This window comes from Watersipora subatra, chromosome 7 (genome assembly GCF_963576615.1).
Source record: "Watersipora subatra chromosome 7, tzWatSuba1.1, whole genome shotgun sequence".
NCBI lineage: Eukaryota > Metazoa > Bryozoa > Gymnolaemata > Cheilostomatida > Watersiporidae > Watersipora > Watersipora subatra.
The window spans coordinates 32,659,225-32,677,397 of NC_088714.1; the positions used below are offsets into that span (position 1 = coordinate 32,659,225).

General features: G+C 37.3%; 1 protein-coding gene across 1 annotated transcript in view; it reads right to left on the reverse strand.

Annotated features, from left to right (window-relative positions):
* Positions 1-2,791, reverse strand: part of LOC137399756 (galactose-3-O-sulfotransferase 2-like) — a 50,569-nt gene extending 47,778 nt beyond the window's left edge. Inside the window, exon 1 of the mRNA XM_068085972.1 lies at positions 2,138-2,791. Coding sequence (XP_067942073.1) covers positions 2,138-2,238 — 101 coding nt within the window. The 5' untranslated portion in view covers positions 2,239-2,791. The remainder of the gene's footprint in view (positions 1-2,137) is intronic.
* Positions 2,792-18,173: the final 15,382 nt, after the last annotated feature.

The following is an 18,173-nucleotide window of genomic DNA, read 5'->3' on the forward strand; positions in this document are numbered from 1 at the left end:
TGTCGCTGATAAAGACCCAATGATTGCCACTACAGCTTCCTTTAAACTCGATGCCCTATGAGGCGTCCGGGTGCCTCATAGGGCATTGATATACCAAGCAGATATGTCAGCATAGATTATATAACTTGACATGCATCATTAAACTGTTGTGATCTTTGGTACACATGTTAAAACTATGTATATCGTTGGGGCGAATATTCTTGTGAAAAATGCATGGTCCTTTTTTCAATTCATCCAAAAAACAATGATAAATAGCCTACTTGGAGATTACATGTAGCATTAAAACTGATGCGGTATATAAAACTATGTCAAAAACGACATGTCAAAATCGAAATTTCATGTAAAAAGTAAATTGATAAATTACTATAGAACGTAGCATACTGGAGAGGTCTGGTTTGAATTTGTCTGGTTTCAAACACGGTAATTTGAAGTCTTGTTTGATAATAATATTGTAAGGTTTTTAATACTGAAACTTAATAATTTAATTTATTAAATATTTGTTTACATTTGAAGTGATACATTTCTTTGATGAATGGTTTATAAACCTAGTATATTAGCCGTATAAGCAGATTCAAAACTTGATAGAAACCGAAAATAAAAGCTAATCAAAGAAACTTAAACATCATTTGTTACATTTGTAATTAACATATAAAAATTTTGAAATCAGTATAAAATTTGATCCAGTTTTTGTTCAACTGGATATAATCTAAACTATACTTAAGAGAATAGATTACAAGTAGGGCCTATAGCATTTGTGGCTTTCGCTGTTCGAAAACCAAAATTATTATATACCTAACTCGGTAGTATGGCGCCTTACAGTGCCTCGCGTTGCGTGTTCACAACTCGAGTTGTACAACTCGAGTTGCCGCGTTGTACAACTCGGCCTGGGTTTTTGATGAACTCGAGTTGTGTTACGCAAAACTAACACGGGTTCGTAAACAAAGCAAAGTGAGTAATTGGGGTGTCTCATTTACAGAACATTTACAGAAATTTAACACTAATAATTTAAATATATATACACATTTAAATTATATAATTATATTGGCGATATTTGCGCATATTTATTTCTATAAATATAACGAGACAAAAAACAATTGTAGAATGTAAAAAGCAAACTAAAAAACAATCTATTTGGGAGGTATGCCACTTCTTTTTCAAATGAAAAAAGAGTTATCTCTCTAAAACCTGACAAGAAACTGAATAAACACCGAAAATGAACATAGAAATTATTTCAACGGCGTTTAATGATGCACCAAAATAAATTCCATATATAGAAAATATAGCTCGAGAAAATGAAATGATGAGATGTTCTCAAGCCGAGTTGTTGAACTCGAGTTGCTGTTAAAAGAACGCGGCCTGGATTTTTGATGAACTCGAGTTGTGTAACTCGAGTTGTACAACTCGAGTTATATTTACAAACTCGAGTTGGCAAATATAACTCGAGTTGTAAAACTCGAGTTGTACAACTCGAGTTGTACAACTCGAGTTGCAAACTCGGCACACTATAATTCGCTATTAGCTCTAGTTTTACAGTACATACATAGTTTAATTTCTATTAGCTAATGGGTGCCTATTGATGTACCATTGTTAATATAACCAGATCTACGGTTATGCTACCGTAATACCAATATATTGCACCTTACTTTTGAAAAGTCGCGTTGCGTGTCCACAACTCGAGTTGTGCAACTCGAGTTGTACAACTCGAGTTGTGTACTCGCAACGCGAGGCACTGTAAGGCGCCATACAGTAGCTTTCATACTCATAAGACTTGTTATCATATTAACTTGCAAGCGCTTAATACTTGTATCAATATAACTCATGTTAGGTAATAGACAAATGGTTTTAGCGTCTGACCCAGATTTAACATAGGCACAAAAAACATGTTACCCTAACGATGCTAAGTACGCTCCAAATCGAGACCTAGCCAAAACAGCTATTGGAAAACAGTTGAACCCACATAAATAAACAATAGTAAATAAAATGAACAGAATACCCACACTTTTTGATTGTGAAATAGTAACAAAAACTTCTTTTATCGGTTAGTCTTATTTCATGGGTCTAGTGGGGTCACCTATCACTGAGCCTTTGATTTACGTAACAAACTTAAATTTATTTTTATGACATAATTGCTACTTACTTGTGCTTTCCGTAGAATGAATGAGACAATATAGTCACCAGCGTGTAGGCTGTCAGGGCAAAGAATATTGCTTTCATCCATTTCCTGACAGAAACGGCCATTATTGTAGTGTTGTTTGGAACGAACTATCTATTTCTGCAAAGATATTGCACCAAAGAGAAAGCGTAAATTTTAACCTTCTGTTAACCTCAAATGTATGCATCAATATGATGAAACTAGATGCAATATGTTCAATATTTGACGCGTATTTAGAATGATGTTTAGAAGTGGTAAAAATGTTGATAATAGGCTGGTGCTCTATCTATTTAATGTTTCGGGTGATATGTAAGCTCTGGAAGAAGTCTTAAACTCCTGACACTTCTGTTCTTTGTTCGAAGAAGCTGGCTGAAGAGAATCCAATATGGTCAAAATTGCGGTGTTCGATTTTGTTAGCAGCACGCAAGTCATGTCATTGCTTTGTGTAATTCTGATGCTAAGCCACCTTTTGGTTAATATGGCGTATCCTTTTGTTTAAACAGGCTTTTCTGTCGTCTGTTCAGGTTTTCATCACTGCAGTTTGTTCAAATCAAGCTACATGCACTTTAATACTATTGGTACTCGAATACTATCTGTGATAACCTCGATCAGTTGTAAGCTGCTAGTAGCTGTTCACTACTACTATTACGTTGTACTACTATCAAGCATAATCTTATGCAGTACAGGTTCGCGTATTTGCGTAATATTATGGTTACAACTGTACACGCTACTACGCTGAGCTAAACGTGGCCAATACAAGGCGAAATATTTTATCACCGTAAATATGGTCACCGTCAGGCTATGCATTAGCGAGCCTTTGATCAAATGCAGGTCTTTGCCTTTCATGAGAGTTACCTTCTCATGGAATAGTGGAAGTTCTTCCGTCTAGTCTGTTAGTTCGTGTTCCGCACTTGTTTGTCAACTGTAAGCGCTGAATTATACTACCCCTAAAATGGCCAAGATCATTTATTAGCGTAACAATCTGAGCGCCATCTTGAAAAATACTACATAATCACGCCCTCCTTTATAGTAACCTAGCAATATTGTACATTTAATCTCAATGAGCTTGTGGGTGCTTTTATCAATGCCCAATCTTAATCAACCTATACATGTATACAAAAGTCAAGACAAAGATCTACATATTTATTCAACTTATATATCAAAGTCAAGCTAGCTAAAGATCTACAGATTCATAGGCAATAAGTTTTTGTTGCAGGTGGCTATAATTGGCATGGTTTCAACAATAGGCAGACAACTCTATATGGGCTTTATATAATCTGCATTTCTTAACAGATTTTTCCACTCGATTTAAGGGTATCATTGGCATTGCTCGCCTTACCAGCCCAGTGAACTTTTGCTGTAAAACTTATTGACTATCTAATAAGAGATCACAATAGTTGTTTACATCACCAAAAGCAGAAAACTGGCCAAAACTGTTGTATACATTTGACTAAAATCTTGCAACCTACATTGCTTTGTTCGAAAAGTGGTTGGATTGGCCTCCAACCTAGATTAGCTTTAGCTATTGCGCCAGTAGGTCCCAACACTCAATATATCTTGATTTGTGTTATATTTATGTGTGTTATTCGTTGAAATAAACCAAAAGCAAACTATTAATCTTAACTACAGTATGCTTGACCACAAAGTTTATTTGTGATTTAGAAAATAAATGATCTATGAATAGAAAATGAGCCAAATTCTGGGATGCTAATACAATGTCTAATCACATTATATATAAAAAGTATATAATAAATTGAACAACTAAATGCCTTCGAACTGTACAAATTGTATGCATATATAAAGCAAACTATAAATCTTAATTACATTATAGTTGACCATCAAATTAGTTGTGATTCAAAAAATACATGATCTACGCATCAAAAATTAATGAGCCAGATGCTCTGATGATCCTAATATAACATCTAATAGCATTATAGTATATATAAATTATATAATAAATTGAACTACTACATGCCTGCAAACTGTACAATTTATATGCATATATAAAAAGAAGCCTTAAAAATAAATACTAACTTAAACCCGCAATAAACAATTTATGTCACAGTGACATAACAGTTTACTTTCCTTTAAATAATATGTTTGTTGTAGCGTTATGTCTTATGTTCACTTCAGGTAAATCTAGGTTTCTTAAAGGTTGACTTGCAACAAAATTCACATTACAGCTATTTGATATTAAAAGATTCACCATGTCTTACTCTGTTGTATGTGCAAAATATGTGGGAATGTGATTACAAGCTCTTAAAAGCTAAAAGACAAACAATTAATCGCAGCCACACGAAACCGCCGTAGTTTGGATTCTCTTTCCAAAACGGCTCAAATGTGACGTAGTTGCGATAGATGGTTTCTGTTTACACTTTCATGCAATCTTATTCATCGAAATATTTTCACAAGTATACTTCACGCATTCAATAAAACCATGTCTATTGTTTTTTGCGTCTGTTTTATCGTCATTGTAATGCTGTCACTTTTAGCACTGATATCTTATAACTTACCATAAAAATTTGTTTAATTTTTTAACCTTACCTCGAAGGAGTACATATCATTGTCTGATAATCAAGACAAGCCTGTTGGTCACTTATGATAATCGAAAACTGCTGCAGAAATTATTTGCGATGTATTGGGTCACATGATCAGATTACGACTTGACGATTAGATCAAGCCTAAACAAAACTGTAAAGTAGCGAGCATCTATATTTGATATGGGGTCTTCGGTAAAACCCAAAGTGTTTGTCATAAACTAGTGCTACGATAAGTTTAATATTGAGCTTTTTATTGGCCTTTCAATTCACGTGAGAACATCACGTGACAAGACAATAACCAACTTTCATGGCTACGTCATCGAAATAGAGAGATTCCAATATACAGCAGCTTTTCGTTTTTGAGCTTTTAAGAGCTTGCAATAACATTTCCACATATTTTGCACCTACCACACAACAGAGTAAGACATGGTGAATCTTTTGATACCAAATAACTGTAATGTGAATTTTGTTGCAAGTCAACCTTTAAGTTGGCAAAGTGGTGCTCTCTTAAATCAAAGTAGGCTTCAACCACTAAAGCTAGTAGTGAGAAGTGATGATTATCAATTTCTACAGAAGTGTCAGTACAATGTTGCTTTAATTCAAATATATCATAGCGAACAAACCCCTCTTTTTTCACACTTCAGAACCTTGGGATATTTCAAACACTGATTTGCTGATGTAGCCACCTTCAGATAACTTCCGGTGCAAAGAACAGTTGTTACAGCACCATCAGAAGGAGAAATCAAGCCACCGTTGTTCTTAACTCTTAACAGAACATGAATATCATCATATTTGCTAACTCCTTTAGACTAAATTAGAGAGAGTTTACATGGCTCACAACGCAACTTTTTAAGCAGTTTTCTGACAAGCCAACCAAATAAATATACAGCAATGTTACCAAGAACAGGATATGATGTAATGTTTAGCATTCCTTCGGGAAGCAGTTTGTCTGTCAATAACATCTTCAACATAATCTTCACTACCAACAGTTGGTGGCACATAGGTAGTAGAAGCTTGTAACAATGCAGTGTCATCCATAGATCTGACATTACCAGTAGCTTCTGGTGTAACACCACATCTTGTAACCAAACGCTTAAAGATATGCTGGAATGGCTCTACTGATGGGTTGTTGTTCCAGACTTCTGAAATAATAACAGTTATCCTTTGTTGCAATTGGAAATTAAATGGAAATGGTGCTAAAATATGGACTGAATAACAATGATTTTTAAAAGAAAATTATTAGGCAGTTAAGGTATCAGCCAAAATGTCCCCATTACAATCAATCATACCAAGAAAATAGATTCATAGTCGAGCAATATCATAGTGTCCAGCAATATGTTAATTGATTATATTTAGGTTTTGGCGGCCATTATCTTAAAGCTCGGTGATATCATTTTTGTATCATCCTTGATTTGGACCACTTGATCTATTTTGCTTGAAACCAGCGTGTGGACTGAAAAGCTACGGTATATCCAGCAGGTGAAATCACATACCGCAAAGCATAATATGTGCGTTTTCAGCTATACTTGACTGAGATGAATTAACAAGCACTGTACTACATACCACACCTCCGCACAGCAACTCTAGATGGTCTTGTGAGAACTTGTACATCAACAGGTAATCTAAATGACCAGGCTTCAGTAGCTTCTTAGCTACACCGAGCACTACATCAACAGCACACACCAATCCAGTAATGCAAACATGCCTACAAACAAACCACCAAAATATGTTAATACATAAAACATTGTTCATTTTTTTACTGTACATGAGACTGTACATGAGATATGCTCAAATAGCGGCCTGTGGTGCCACACTATCAAATTTAACGTGGCCCATCTTACAAGATCTCTAAAAAATTACTTTTTGCACATATTTGGAATGCAACTGATTTTAGGCTGGATTGTAAAGCTTTATGTAGAGTATTTCTCCATACAAATAGGGCACATAATCTGTATTCCATATTCACTAAAAACAACTAAATATAATTTGTTATTGACACGTGGATGTAATTGTAAAGTAATATAATATATATAGTTATAGAAATACAATAATGTTCTTAAACTCATATGTAACTTCAGTTCATATCATCATACATCTTGTCGCCTATCAAAATTCTCAAATATCAAATATTGGCCCTCAATTAAAGACATTTGGGCACCCCTGCTGTGCATCAATATAAGTTAATGCAGGCTTATAGCAATTATGCACTAATATCTCACAACACTACATGATGCAGCTGCTAGTCTAGCAAACAAAAAAGCAGAACAATACACACACAAAGATCATAAACTAGAAAAGGGAACAATAAACGAAGAATATTTAACCATAGAAACAAACTGAAATATTGTGAAAAAATAACAGACTATATCATGTCACCAAACAATAGATCATTACCAGAATACATGTGCAATTCTGATTCAATCCAAAATTTGAATTAGCATTTTAGTCTATTTCGACCATAGCGAAGAGATAGGAAGCAAACAGTAAAACTAGCCACAATTTCAACAAAGAAATGTAGTACCACTTAGTGTTGTAAAAAGGTGTTTCATCCATAGTTCTCAAACTCATAAGATATGTCTTTGGGTCTAGTAAAAACAGAGTTGGACAATCCATACTAGACAACCGTATAGGCCGTTTATAGCCACGGCCTGCAACTGACCGACTATTGAGTATATCAAATAGTCTATCAACCTTCTGCACAAACACAACAAGAAACCACATTTACTAACATTGGCTAAATTAAAATATCTACAACTTATATAAGTTAACCTACATTATTCCTACTGTGATCACACTGCCATGCATGACATCAAAATTTCCAACAACAAATCTTTGCAGTATCAAATTTGCATTACACATGAAAAAATAGACTCACACGCACTAACCTGAATGAACTCAACGGTCGCATCACAGTCTTGAAACTGGCAAATTTAACTCAAGTTTCAGGGTAATTAGAGAATCAGCCACTGATGCAGATAAAACTTGGGTAGCAAGAACAACCTATAAAAGTTATAAGCATACAGATAAGCACACTAGCATAGCTAAATTGGCTAACCAGCTATTAAAAAGCTACTAACAAGATACTAACCAGCTACTACTAGCAAGCTACTACTAACCAACTGCTAGCAAGCTACGACTAACCAGCTGTTAGCAAGCTTTTACTAACCAGCTGCTAGCAAGCTTTTAACCAGCTACTAGCAAGCTTCTAATCAGCTGCTAGCAAGCTTCTAAACAGCTGCTGCTGTACTAGTGCTACTAATGCAGGAATAAAACGCTAAACTCACTTGTCAGAATCAGAATGGAGTTTTCTCACTAAGATCCTCAATATGAGGCAAAAAGCGTGAGAACTCATTAATATTTCATAACTTTTTTTAACTTTTTTATCTACTTCCCCTTTCTTTTATACATATTCATGTACATTTACCTATTATTTTACAACAAAAATACAAAAGCCACAAGTATATAGGTACATTATTCAGTGCAACCTACGACCTCTCCTCGAATATCCCTTATAGTACGAGGCCAAAAAGAATTAAAAAATGCGTTGTTTTAATTGTTGGTACAAAAAGACCTAAAGGTTAACTTGTATCATATACACATCAACCTGTGAAATGATATATCGTTAACCCTCTGTGTTTCAGGGTCGTCGTAGTGGTAGCAATTAATGGCAAAACACTGATTTCCAGCAGATAAATGAGTTTTTTTCTTGGGATAACTATGATCCGCCATTTCACTAACTAAAGCCGAAAACCTATGAAGCATTTTTCAAGATGGCGCTCAAATTGTCGCATGGAAGTTCATTGGTTTAAATAGGCCAATGCCATTCTAGTGGTAGTATAATTCAGTGACTGTAAGCAACAAAGTTACTAATATTTTTTCCGGTTTGTACCGGTTTATAAAAAAGCTAAGGCTATTGTTTTACGATGTGCAAGTTAATATTAAATAGGAGTGAATGTTAGTGAGTATCAGCAGTGGATTTATATTTAATGTTGATTAGTCTAACTGCACTAGTACAATGTTGAATAACACAGCAAAAACCGGTAACCCAAAAACTTATTCGATACATCGTGATAGCCCAAAAACCAGATTGATAAAACAAATACCTTGAGCGGACAACTTCTAATTATCAAGTATTTATGTTTGAGTCACAAACATCAACATCTCATTTCTTTTAACAACATAGTAATTTTGCAATGGTTGTTTGAGCACCCTATTTTGATTGTCGCAATAAGCAATATTGTCAGTGTTTCTTTAGTTGGGTCTCGCACAGTGTCTATTACTGCATCACAAAATCTTTGTATTTGGTTGGAGGGTATCTGAACCGTTTGGGTCTTAGTTCATGAGTTTCCGGCGTATCTTGTGTGACCGGGTTGTTACAGGTAGTAGCTGCTTGTGGTTCCTCTGCATCTGGGTGTGCTACTAGACTTGGTGTTGTTGACTGCTTAGTTTCATTCCGGTATGTTACTGTGGTGGAATCAGCTGTTCCAGCTGATGGCTGCTGTGACTCTGAAGGTTCGGTAAACATTTCTCTCAGATCTACTCTGTTTCTTCGAATGAGATTGCCAGTTTCTTTATTTAGAATAGTATATGATCGATCTGAGAGACTCTCAATGATTGTGCCTCGACTCCATTGATTTTTTGTGTTTTAAATGTTCTTGATGAGGACAAGTGAGCCAATAGACAGAGGAACAAGATCCTTTGCTCTTTTGTTGTAGCTTCTCTGTGTAGTAAGCTTCTTGGCTGCCTTCTCTCTCAGTATGTTATCTTGTGTAGGATTGTGATCTAAAAGTCTTGTTGGTAGCACTGATCTGGTTGGCCTCCCGAACATCCTCTCTGTGGGTGAGGAGGTCATTCCTGCAGTAGGTGTGTTTCTGTATTCTAGAAGGGTAATGAAGGGATCTTCAGCTCTCCTCATCATTCGCTTCAGAATTGTAACTGTTGATTCTGCTTTACCATTGGACTGTTGGTGTTCTGGTGAGCTTGTTGTGTGTTGGAAACGACACGTTTCACTGAATGCTATAAATTCTGAGGCCGTAAACTGGGGTCCATTGTCGGACTGAACTACATTAGGGATGCCATATCTGACAAATGTCTTTTTCAAGGCTTTGATCACTGACTTTGTAGTTGTCTCCTTCAGGTGTTCACATCCAAAGAAGTCTGTGAAGTAGTCAGCCATTACTAGGTAGTTTTTTGTCGTCAAGTGTAAACAAGTTCATGCCTATCTTACTCCAGGGGATGCCTGGAATGTCATGGTTCTGTAGAGTCTCCTTTTGCTGTAGCGATGAATCTATCGCACACGTAACACAAAGCTCAATGTGTCACTTGATGTCTTCTGACATTTGTGGCCAAAACACACACAATCTGGCTCACCTAAGTGTTGCTGTTATGCCTTGGTGACTGACATGGAGTTTCTTTAGGATAGTGGATCGGTATGTCGTAGGGATTACCAGTTGAGAACCTTTGTATATGACATCATCTAGTACTGCAAGTTGATCTCGAAGATGGAAGTACGGTTTGAGGTTTTCCTGTAGCCTTATCTGTTTATCAGCCCATCCCTGGAGAATAAGATTTTTGACTGCTTGTAGCTCAAGATCTGCTTTAGTGGCTTATTTGATGCCTTCATATGTTTTGTCTGACACAGGTAAGCCTTGGAGCGGGTTTGCAATATCTAGATCTGATAAGAATGACTGTATTTGAAAAATCTGTCCTTCAGGGATTTCACTTTGTGTTGATTTGTGGATTGGCGCACGAGATAGCCTGTCAGCAGTTATTTGCTGAGATCCAGGTTTGTAGACAATGTGTTCTGGATATCTCTGTAAAGCTAGCAGCATTGCTTGTAGTCGCTTTGAAGCTTTAAGAGGTACTTGTTGAATATTGGAATTAGTGGCTCATGGTCTGTGTGTATTGTCACCTCAGGCTTGCCAAAAACATATTGATCAAACCTTTTAATGGCAAACACAATGGCTAGTAGTTCCAGCTTTATAGGTGCGTAGTTACGCTCGCTGCCTTTTAGACTTCTGGATGCGTAAGCTACTAGCTTGCCATTCTGTAGCAGAGCTCCACCTAGTCCTTCAGAGCATGCGTCGGTTTGTATGATGACTGGGTCGTTTCCTTGAAATATTGCAGTGTGGTGTCTGCGGTAGCTAGGTGCTTGAGTTTGACGAATGCCTAATCTTGGTCTTCTCCCCAGTTGAATTGGTCTCCTTTCACTCCAATCAGTTTTCTGAGAGGTTCGGTTTTAGCTGAACAGTTGAGGATAAACTTGACCAAATAGTTGACGTGGCCTAAAAATCGTCGAATTGAATCTCCATCTTTTGGTTTCACCATGTCTTGGATAGCGCTAGTTTTTGTGGGGTTCTTTCTAATCTACTCTCTTGTGATGATGTGGCCAATATATGTCAGTTCATATAGTAAAAATCTGCACTTCTCCTTATTTAGTTTGAGGTTTATCTGTTGGGCTCGTTCTAACAATTGTTTTAGCTGGTTGTTGTGGTCCTGGGTGGCTATCTCAGTTGTTTTTCCTTTTCCATAGATGAGTATGTCATCTGCCACTATCATCACACCATCCAGACCGACGAGTGCCTCTGAGAGTCGTCTCTGAAATTTTTCAGGGCTTGAAAATAGCCCGAATGGCATGCGGAGCCACTTGTATTTTCCAAGCGGAGTCCAAAAAGTGGTAAGGTTGCTAGACTCTTTATCCAGTTTAACCTGGAGAAACGCGTCTTTGGCATCGCATGGCGAGAATATTTTAGCTCCGTGTAGTTCTGGTAACACGTCCTCTACAGTGTGCATAGCCACGTGGTTACGCTTTAGGGCTTTGTTCAGACTGGCTGGATCGATGCATACTCGTAACTTTCCATTGGGTTGTCTTCTAGCTAATGTGTTGCTAATCTACGGAGTTGGATGATCTATGTACTTTGGCAACTATCTGGTTGTCTGCTAGTGATTGTAGTTTCTGTTTGAGATATTGTCTCATTAAGAGTGCAACTTTCCTGTTGTGACATTGGGTTGGAGTAGCGCTAGTGTCTAACTCGATGCGGTATTCACCAGGCAAACAGCCTACTCCTTCAAACACATCAGCATGTTGTGTCAGTATGTCGTGTAGTCCATTGTTTTGGGAGTCAGTGATCACGTTCACCTATTCTCTGTTGACTGTTAGCAGTACTAAGTTGAGGCAGGCATCTAGAGAAAGTAGGCTCATGTTTGCTGTTTTGACAATAGAACTTGAAGTGTTGATGGTTCATCACAACTTCACATCTCCCTAGTGGTTTGGTTTCAGTTCCATCATAAAGCTGCAGTGTTGGTAACCTTTTGTTGCTCAGCGGCGGCTGTCCAAGAGAGTTGTAATCTTTCCGATTGAATACATTGCAAGAGGCACCAGTATCTAGTTGGTATTCTATACGTGTTCTCCCGCTGCTAGTGTCAGTCTCGATGGTTGAGGTAAGCCTTTTTCCTTTCCTCACTACTCAGATGCACATAAGAGAGTCACTGGACTCACTGTCTTCATTCTCTGCAGTTGTCCCTTCTGACACCTGGTGTAGTTTGCGGCCTCTTTTTGATCTGCATGCTGCTTGAAAGTAGTCGAACTCCTTGCATTTTGAGATTGTTTGCCATATGCCGAACACTTGCGTGGTGGGTGAGAAGTTCCACAGTTGCCACAGTTTGACATATATGTCGAGTTGAAGTTAGGTTTTCTGTTATTTGGTTTAGATTGATTATTGTCCACTACTTGAACAAGCTCTCCATCTGTTTTTATCACCTTTAGGTCTGCTTGGGAACTCTCTGAAATCTTACACTTCTTGATAGCGTTCTCTAATGTGAGATCTTCAGATTCTTCAAAGAGTTTCCTCCTTAATCTTTTGCCGTTAAGCCTCAATAGTAGCACTTGCATCATGAAGTCGTCATACATATCTGCTAAGCTGCAATCTCTGGCTATTTTGTGTAGTGATGTCACATACTCATCTATTAATAGATTTCCTTGTTTGGTGGAGAGTAGTTGGTGTCTTTTGATGATTTTGTTGGATTGTTTGGTACAGAATTGATCGAATTTTTCAATCACATCAGCATAGTCATCTTTTGATTTTCCAGTTTCGTACTTGAAGCTCTTAAAAATGTCAACTCCTCTGGGTCCAATACATCGAAAAAGAATGGCTATTCTGATGACATCACTTTTTTTCGATTTCTTAGCTGTGATGAGGTAGTAGCCAAACTCCTCTTTGAATCGTGTCCATTGATTTGATAGATCAGTTCTATCTTGTAGTGGCTTGGGAACAAGGAAATCATTGGTCTCAGCCATGTTGCTGGGTGTCGTTGGAGGTATGTAGGTTTTCTGATGAGTACGATCGACTGCTTAGTGATTACTTTCCCTCCTCACTCAGGGCATCATGTTTTACGATGTGCAAGTTAATATTAAATAGGAGTGAATGTTAGTGAGTATCAGTGGTTGATTTATATTTAATGTTGATTAGTCTAACTGCGCTAGCACAATGTTGAATAACACAGAAAAAACCAGTAACCCAAAAACTTATTCAATACATCGTGATAGCCCAAAAACCAGATTGATAAAACAAATACATTGAGTGGACAACTTCTAATTATCAAGTATTTTCGTTTGAGTCACAAACACCAACAGTTATGGTAACTATTAAATTGCTTGCTTTTTTTCTGTAGGAAAAGCCGAGGTATTGAGTACGTGTGTTTTAATACCTGAGTTTATCGTTTTTTATTGGTGGCACCATATGGTGGTTTCTTATTGGTATTAAATGGTTGGAGAATATATATATTATTAGTCTGTCCATGGTCTTTTATTTGTGCACAGCTTGTTCTACTCTTGCACTCACAACTAATCACAGGTGTTACCGAGTCATTGACCAAAACACGTAGGTCCTAGTACTTGAATACAGCCATATTTATATAATCAAACTTGGTAAGATCAGCCAACTTGTAATAAATCCCACATTGGGATTTATTACAAGTTTGTGCAAGTGCAGCAGGTCGCTATACTAGCGAGAGGCACACTTTAAAATTCATTACAAGTAGTCAAATTTGCGCTCATTGACTGGTGGTTGTTGTTCGATCGGTGACGAGCACACAAAAATAAAAAACAGCACAAAATATGTCAATAATGAAACAGAGCCACAAAAATATTGAACTTATTCAATATTTTTGAGCTTGACATACAATTAGGTAATGTATGGAAAATCAAAATGTAAAGATACTGGAACTTAGTGTTATTCTTGTATATTTGAAAGCTAAACGGCAACTGACTTACTACATAAGTGAGACAAGAGAGTAAAAGGATTATTACATAACAATTACATAACAGGTGAGTAAGTCAATATGAACAAAGAGTATGACAACAGCTATATACAAATACAAGATAATGATGGTGGTCAAAGTCAAAAACTAGTACATATTCAACACTCCCACATAGTTTTGACATGCACACTTATTAATCTGTTAGCCCCATATTCTGCCGATGTACTACAAAACGGTCTCTGCATAGGGGTTTAGTTAAGATATCGGCAGTCATATCAGCGGATGGACAGTATTTAACAAGAATGTGTCCATTTGCAACAGCTTCTCTCAGAAAGTGATATTTGATGTCAATATGTTTTGTTCGGGATTTTGTTGCAGTCTTCTTAGCTATAGCGATTGCTGCTTGATTGTCAACCATGCATGCTGTAGGCATATGAGCATCCTTTCCATCAATGTCATTGAGTAACTTATGTAACCACATTGCTTCTTGTGTTGCATAAAATAACGAGACGTATTCAGCTTCTGCCGTTGAGACGGCTACAGTATTTTGACGTTTGCTTTGTCAGATTACAGCTCTACCTGACATTAGGAACACATTACCTGAAGTAGAACGTCGATTATCTAAGTCTCCAGCCCAGTTTGCATCGGAATAACCGATGACTTTAGCTTCATCTGACTTGTAGTAGCAAAGTTTAGTTGTCAGTGTTCCTTCGATATAGCGTATGATTCGCTTTACAGCGGTAAGATGAGCTTCTGTTGGACATGAGTTGTACTTTGACACTTTACTTACTGCTTGTGCTATATCTGGACGTGTTGCAACTGAAGCATATAAAAGTGAACCAGCCATTGCTTGATACTTTTTTGAATCCACAGGCTTATTGATTCCATCATATTTTATGAGTTTAACATTTATGTCTGCAGGTGTGGATACCGGGTTTGAGTCTTGCATACCAAAGCGATTGACGACTTGCTGGAGATAGTACTGTTGATCTAATCTAGAGATATTAAAGATTCTTGTTGATCAATATTAACCCCCAAGCAATAGTGCAGTGGTCCTAAGTCTTTCATTTTAAACTGATTTGAGAGAGCATGCTTCACCTGCATTAATGATGCATCGTCATCACTCATTATAACGAGATCGTCAACGTATACAGCCATTATAGTTTTGATGCCTGAATTGCTATCTCTAACATATACACATGGGTCAGTAGTGGACTGACAAAAATCTATAGACTTCAGAAAACTATCTAGAGCAAGATTCCAGCATCTAGGGCAGTGGTTCTCAACTACCTTGGAGCCATGGACCCCTGAGCTCTTTATCTAAAAGTCATGGACCCCTTTATAAACATCATAATATATGGTGTTTATAACAATGCATTTTAAATTGGTGTACATTATATATTAGAATAATATAAGAGTCAATAGATTTGACATGTTTCTATTTATTTACTTACATAAAGCAATGCTATACTAAATTGCTTTGACTGTTAATTTTCAGTTTGTTAGTGGGATAGATTATACTTTTTGTTTTTCACCAAATTCTCAATCTTTGGGGAAATGGTTGACAAAGCGCATCGCATGTCGTCTTCAAGTCCTAGTCGGTTTCGTTGTTTCGATTTGAGAACAACTATGGAGGAGAAAGCAGACTCGCATAGGTATGTAGACACAAATGGGAGCAGAGTTCGAAGGGCATGTTTGGCCATCTGTGGATGAATCATAGAAGGCCAAAATTCTTCAATGGTTTTATCTTCAAAACATCTTTGGTTATTTTACCGATCTGCTGTTTTCATTTTGTTGTCAAATAAATATAGTAGCCAAATATTGTCACAATTATGATCAGTCAGCTGGCATTAACAAGCATTCATGATATTAATAGTCGCCATGGTGAAATGACCCAAATTTGGTTTTACATCTAGATTTTGAGTATGAAAACTAAACTGCACAGCTTTGCTGCTGTCCCATCTTATTGGCCTGGTCAAACAATGTGACAATGACAAAAGACTTTGCCATTGACTTTTATCACCTATCTGCATCAATCGCTGGATAGTACCTGATTTCTGGTTAGTAGTACAAAACAACAAAACCTGTAACCAGCAAACACATAATTATCTCTTTCCCTCTTCAATTTGAGTGATATACTAAGATCCATGGACAATAAAACATTTCAACTTACTTATTTTTACCAACTTTCAGATTGGTAGGGGTCTTAGTATATGCTTAAATTTAAATATAATTTACCCAAAATCACCCAAACAACGGCCTTTTTTCCCTAGTTTTTGATTAATATTTTTCCACCTATAATATAAACATTATTTTTATATTATAGGTGGAAAAATATTAATCAAAAACTAGGGAAAAAGGCCGTTGTTTGGGTGATTTTGGGTAAATTATATTTAAATTTAAGCATATACTAAGACCCCTACCAATCTGAAAGTTGGTAAAAATAAGTAAGTTGAAATGTTTTATTGTCCATGGATCTTAGTATATCACTCAAATTGAAGAGGGAAAGAGATAATTATGTGTTTGCTGGTTACAGGTTTTGTTGTTTTGTACTACTAACCAGAAATCAGGTACTATCCAGCGATTGATGCAGATAGGTGATAAAAGTCTAGACCCAAAAACCTAACAAGACAACGCGACCGCCTCACAGGAATTGCATCAGCCCGGAAACCCAGGCTAGCACAATCCCAACAGACTTCGATGATTAAACCCCGCCCATATGATAGCCGTCGTCTATCCTTTTAGGGTTTTATATCATTGATCCAACCACTATGACAGAAATAGCTGTAAATATCTAGCTAAAAAAACCAATACTGGCACCAGCCTGTGGACCCCCTCAAAACCTCCTGTGGACCCCTAGGGGGTCCATGGACCACCAGTTGGGAACCACTGATCTAGGAGATTGCTTCAGTCCATAAATAGACTTGTTGAGTTTACACACAAGATGTTCAGATCCAGGTTTAATAAAACCTTCTGGTTGAGACATGTAGACTTCTTCATCAAGTCTACCATTCAAAAAGGCAGTTACCACGTCCATTTGATGAATGTACATGTTGAGACTAAGGCCATATGCCAGTAGCGTACGAATTGTTGCAAAACCAACAACAGGTGAGAATGTCTCATGATAGTCTATTCCATGCTTCTGTGAACAACCCTTAGCCACTAGTCGACCTTTGAATCGCTCTACAGTTCCGTCACCTCGATGTTTAGCTTTAAACACCCACTTGCATCCAACCGCACTACATCCTCGAGGTAACTCTGCAAGATTCCAGGTATTATTATCTATCAGTGACTGATACTCACACCTAGCAGCTTCTATCCATGCCTTATGTTGAGTGCTTTGTTTTGCCTCTGAGAATGTTTCTGGTTCAATTATCTGACCAGCTTGATGGGCGACGTGTTGAGCCTGGCTTACATACTCATCAATTCCATAACGAACCGGAGGTCTACGTTCGCGAGCAGATATGCGTCGCTGTTGCCCTTCACCAGTGCATTGTCCAGATAGGTTTGGAGTTGTCTGTTCATTTACTGAATGTTCAACAAGAATAGATTTCTGCTTTGTATATTGGTCACATGATGGTTTAACGGTATTTGTAAAGTTCATTTCATCAAATACCACGTCTCGCCTAGTAGTGACTTTACCAGTCAATTCATCAAGCAGGCGGTATGCCTTTGACTGTTTGCTGTATCCTATAAACCTTAGCTTCTGGCACTTCTTGTCAAGTTTCTGCCGCAGTTGATCTGGAACATGAGCATAAGCAATACATCCAAACACTCTTAGATTGTCTATGTTGGGTTTGCGTTCATACCACTTCTCATACGGTGTGAGATCATTCTTGTGTGAGGAAGTGGGAAGCCGATTTCTAACATAGGCAGCAGTAGAAATGGCCTCAGCCCAGTATTGCTTTAACAATTTAGCATGGCACAACATTGAACGTGCTGCTTCACACAGAGTTTTATTCATTCGCTCAGCAACACCATTTTGTTCCGGTGAGTAAGCTGATGTGAGTTCATGATGAATACCTTTAGATTTCAAGTAGTCGGTAAATTCTTGAGACAAGTATTCACCACCACTATCTGATCTCAGTGTTTTAATGGTTTTTCCAGATTGGTTGGTTGTATGCGCTTCAAACTCTTTGAACTTCTCAGGTACCTTAGATTTGTTTCTAAGAAAATACACAGCACAGCATCTAGAAAAATCGTCTATAAAGGTAACAAAGTAT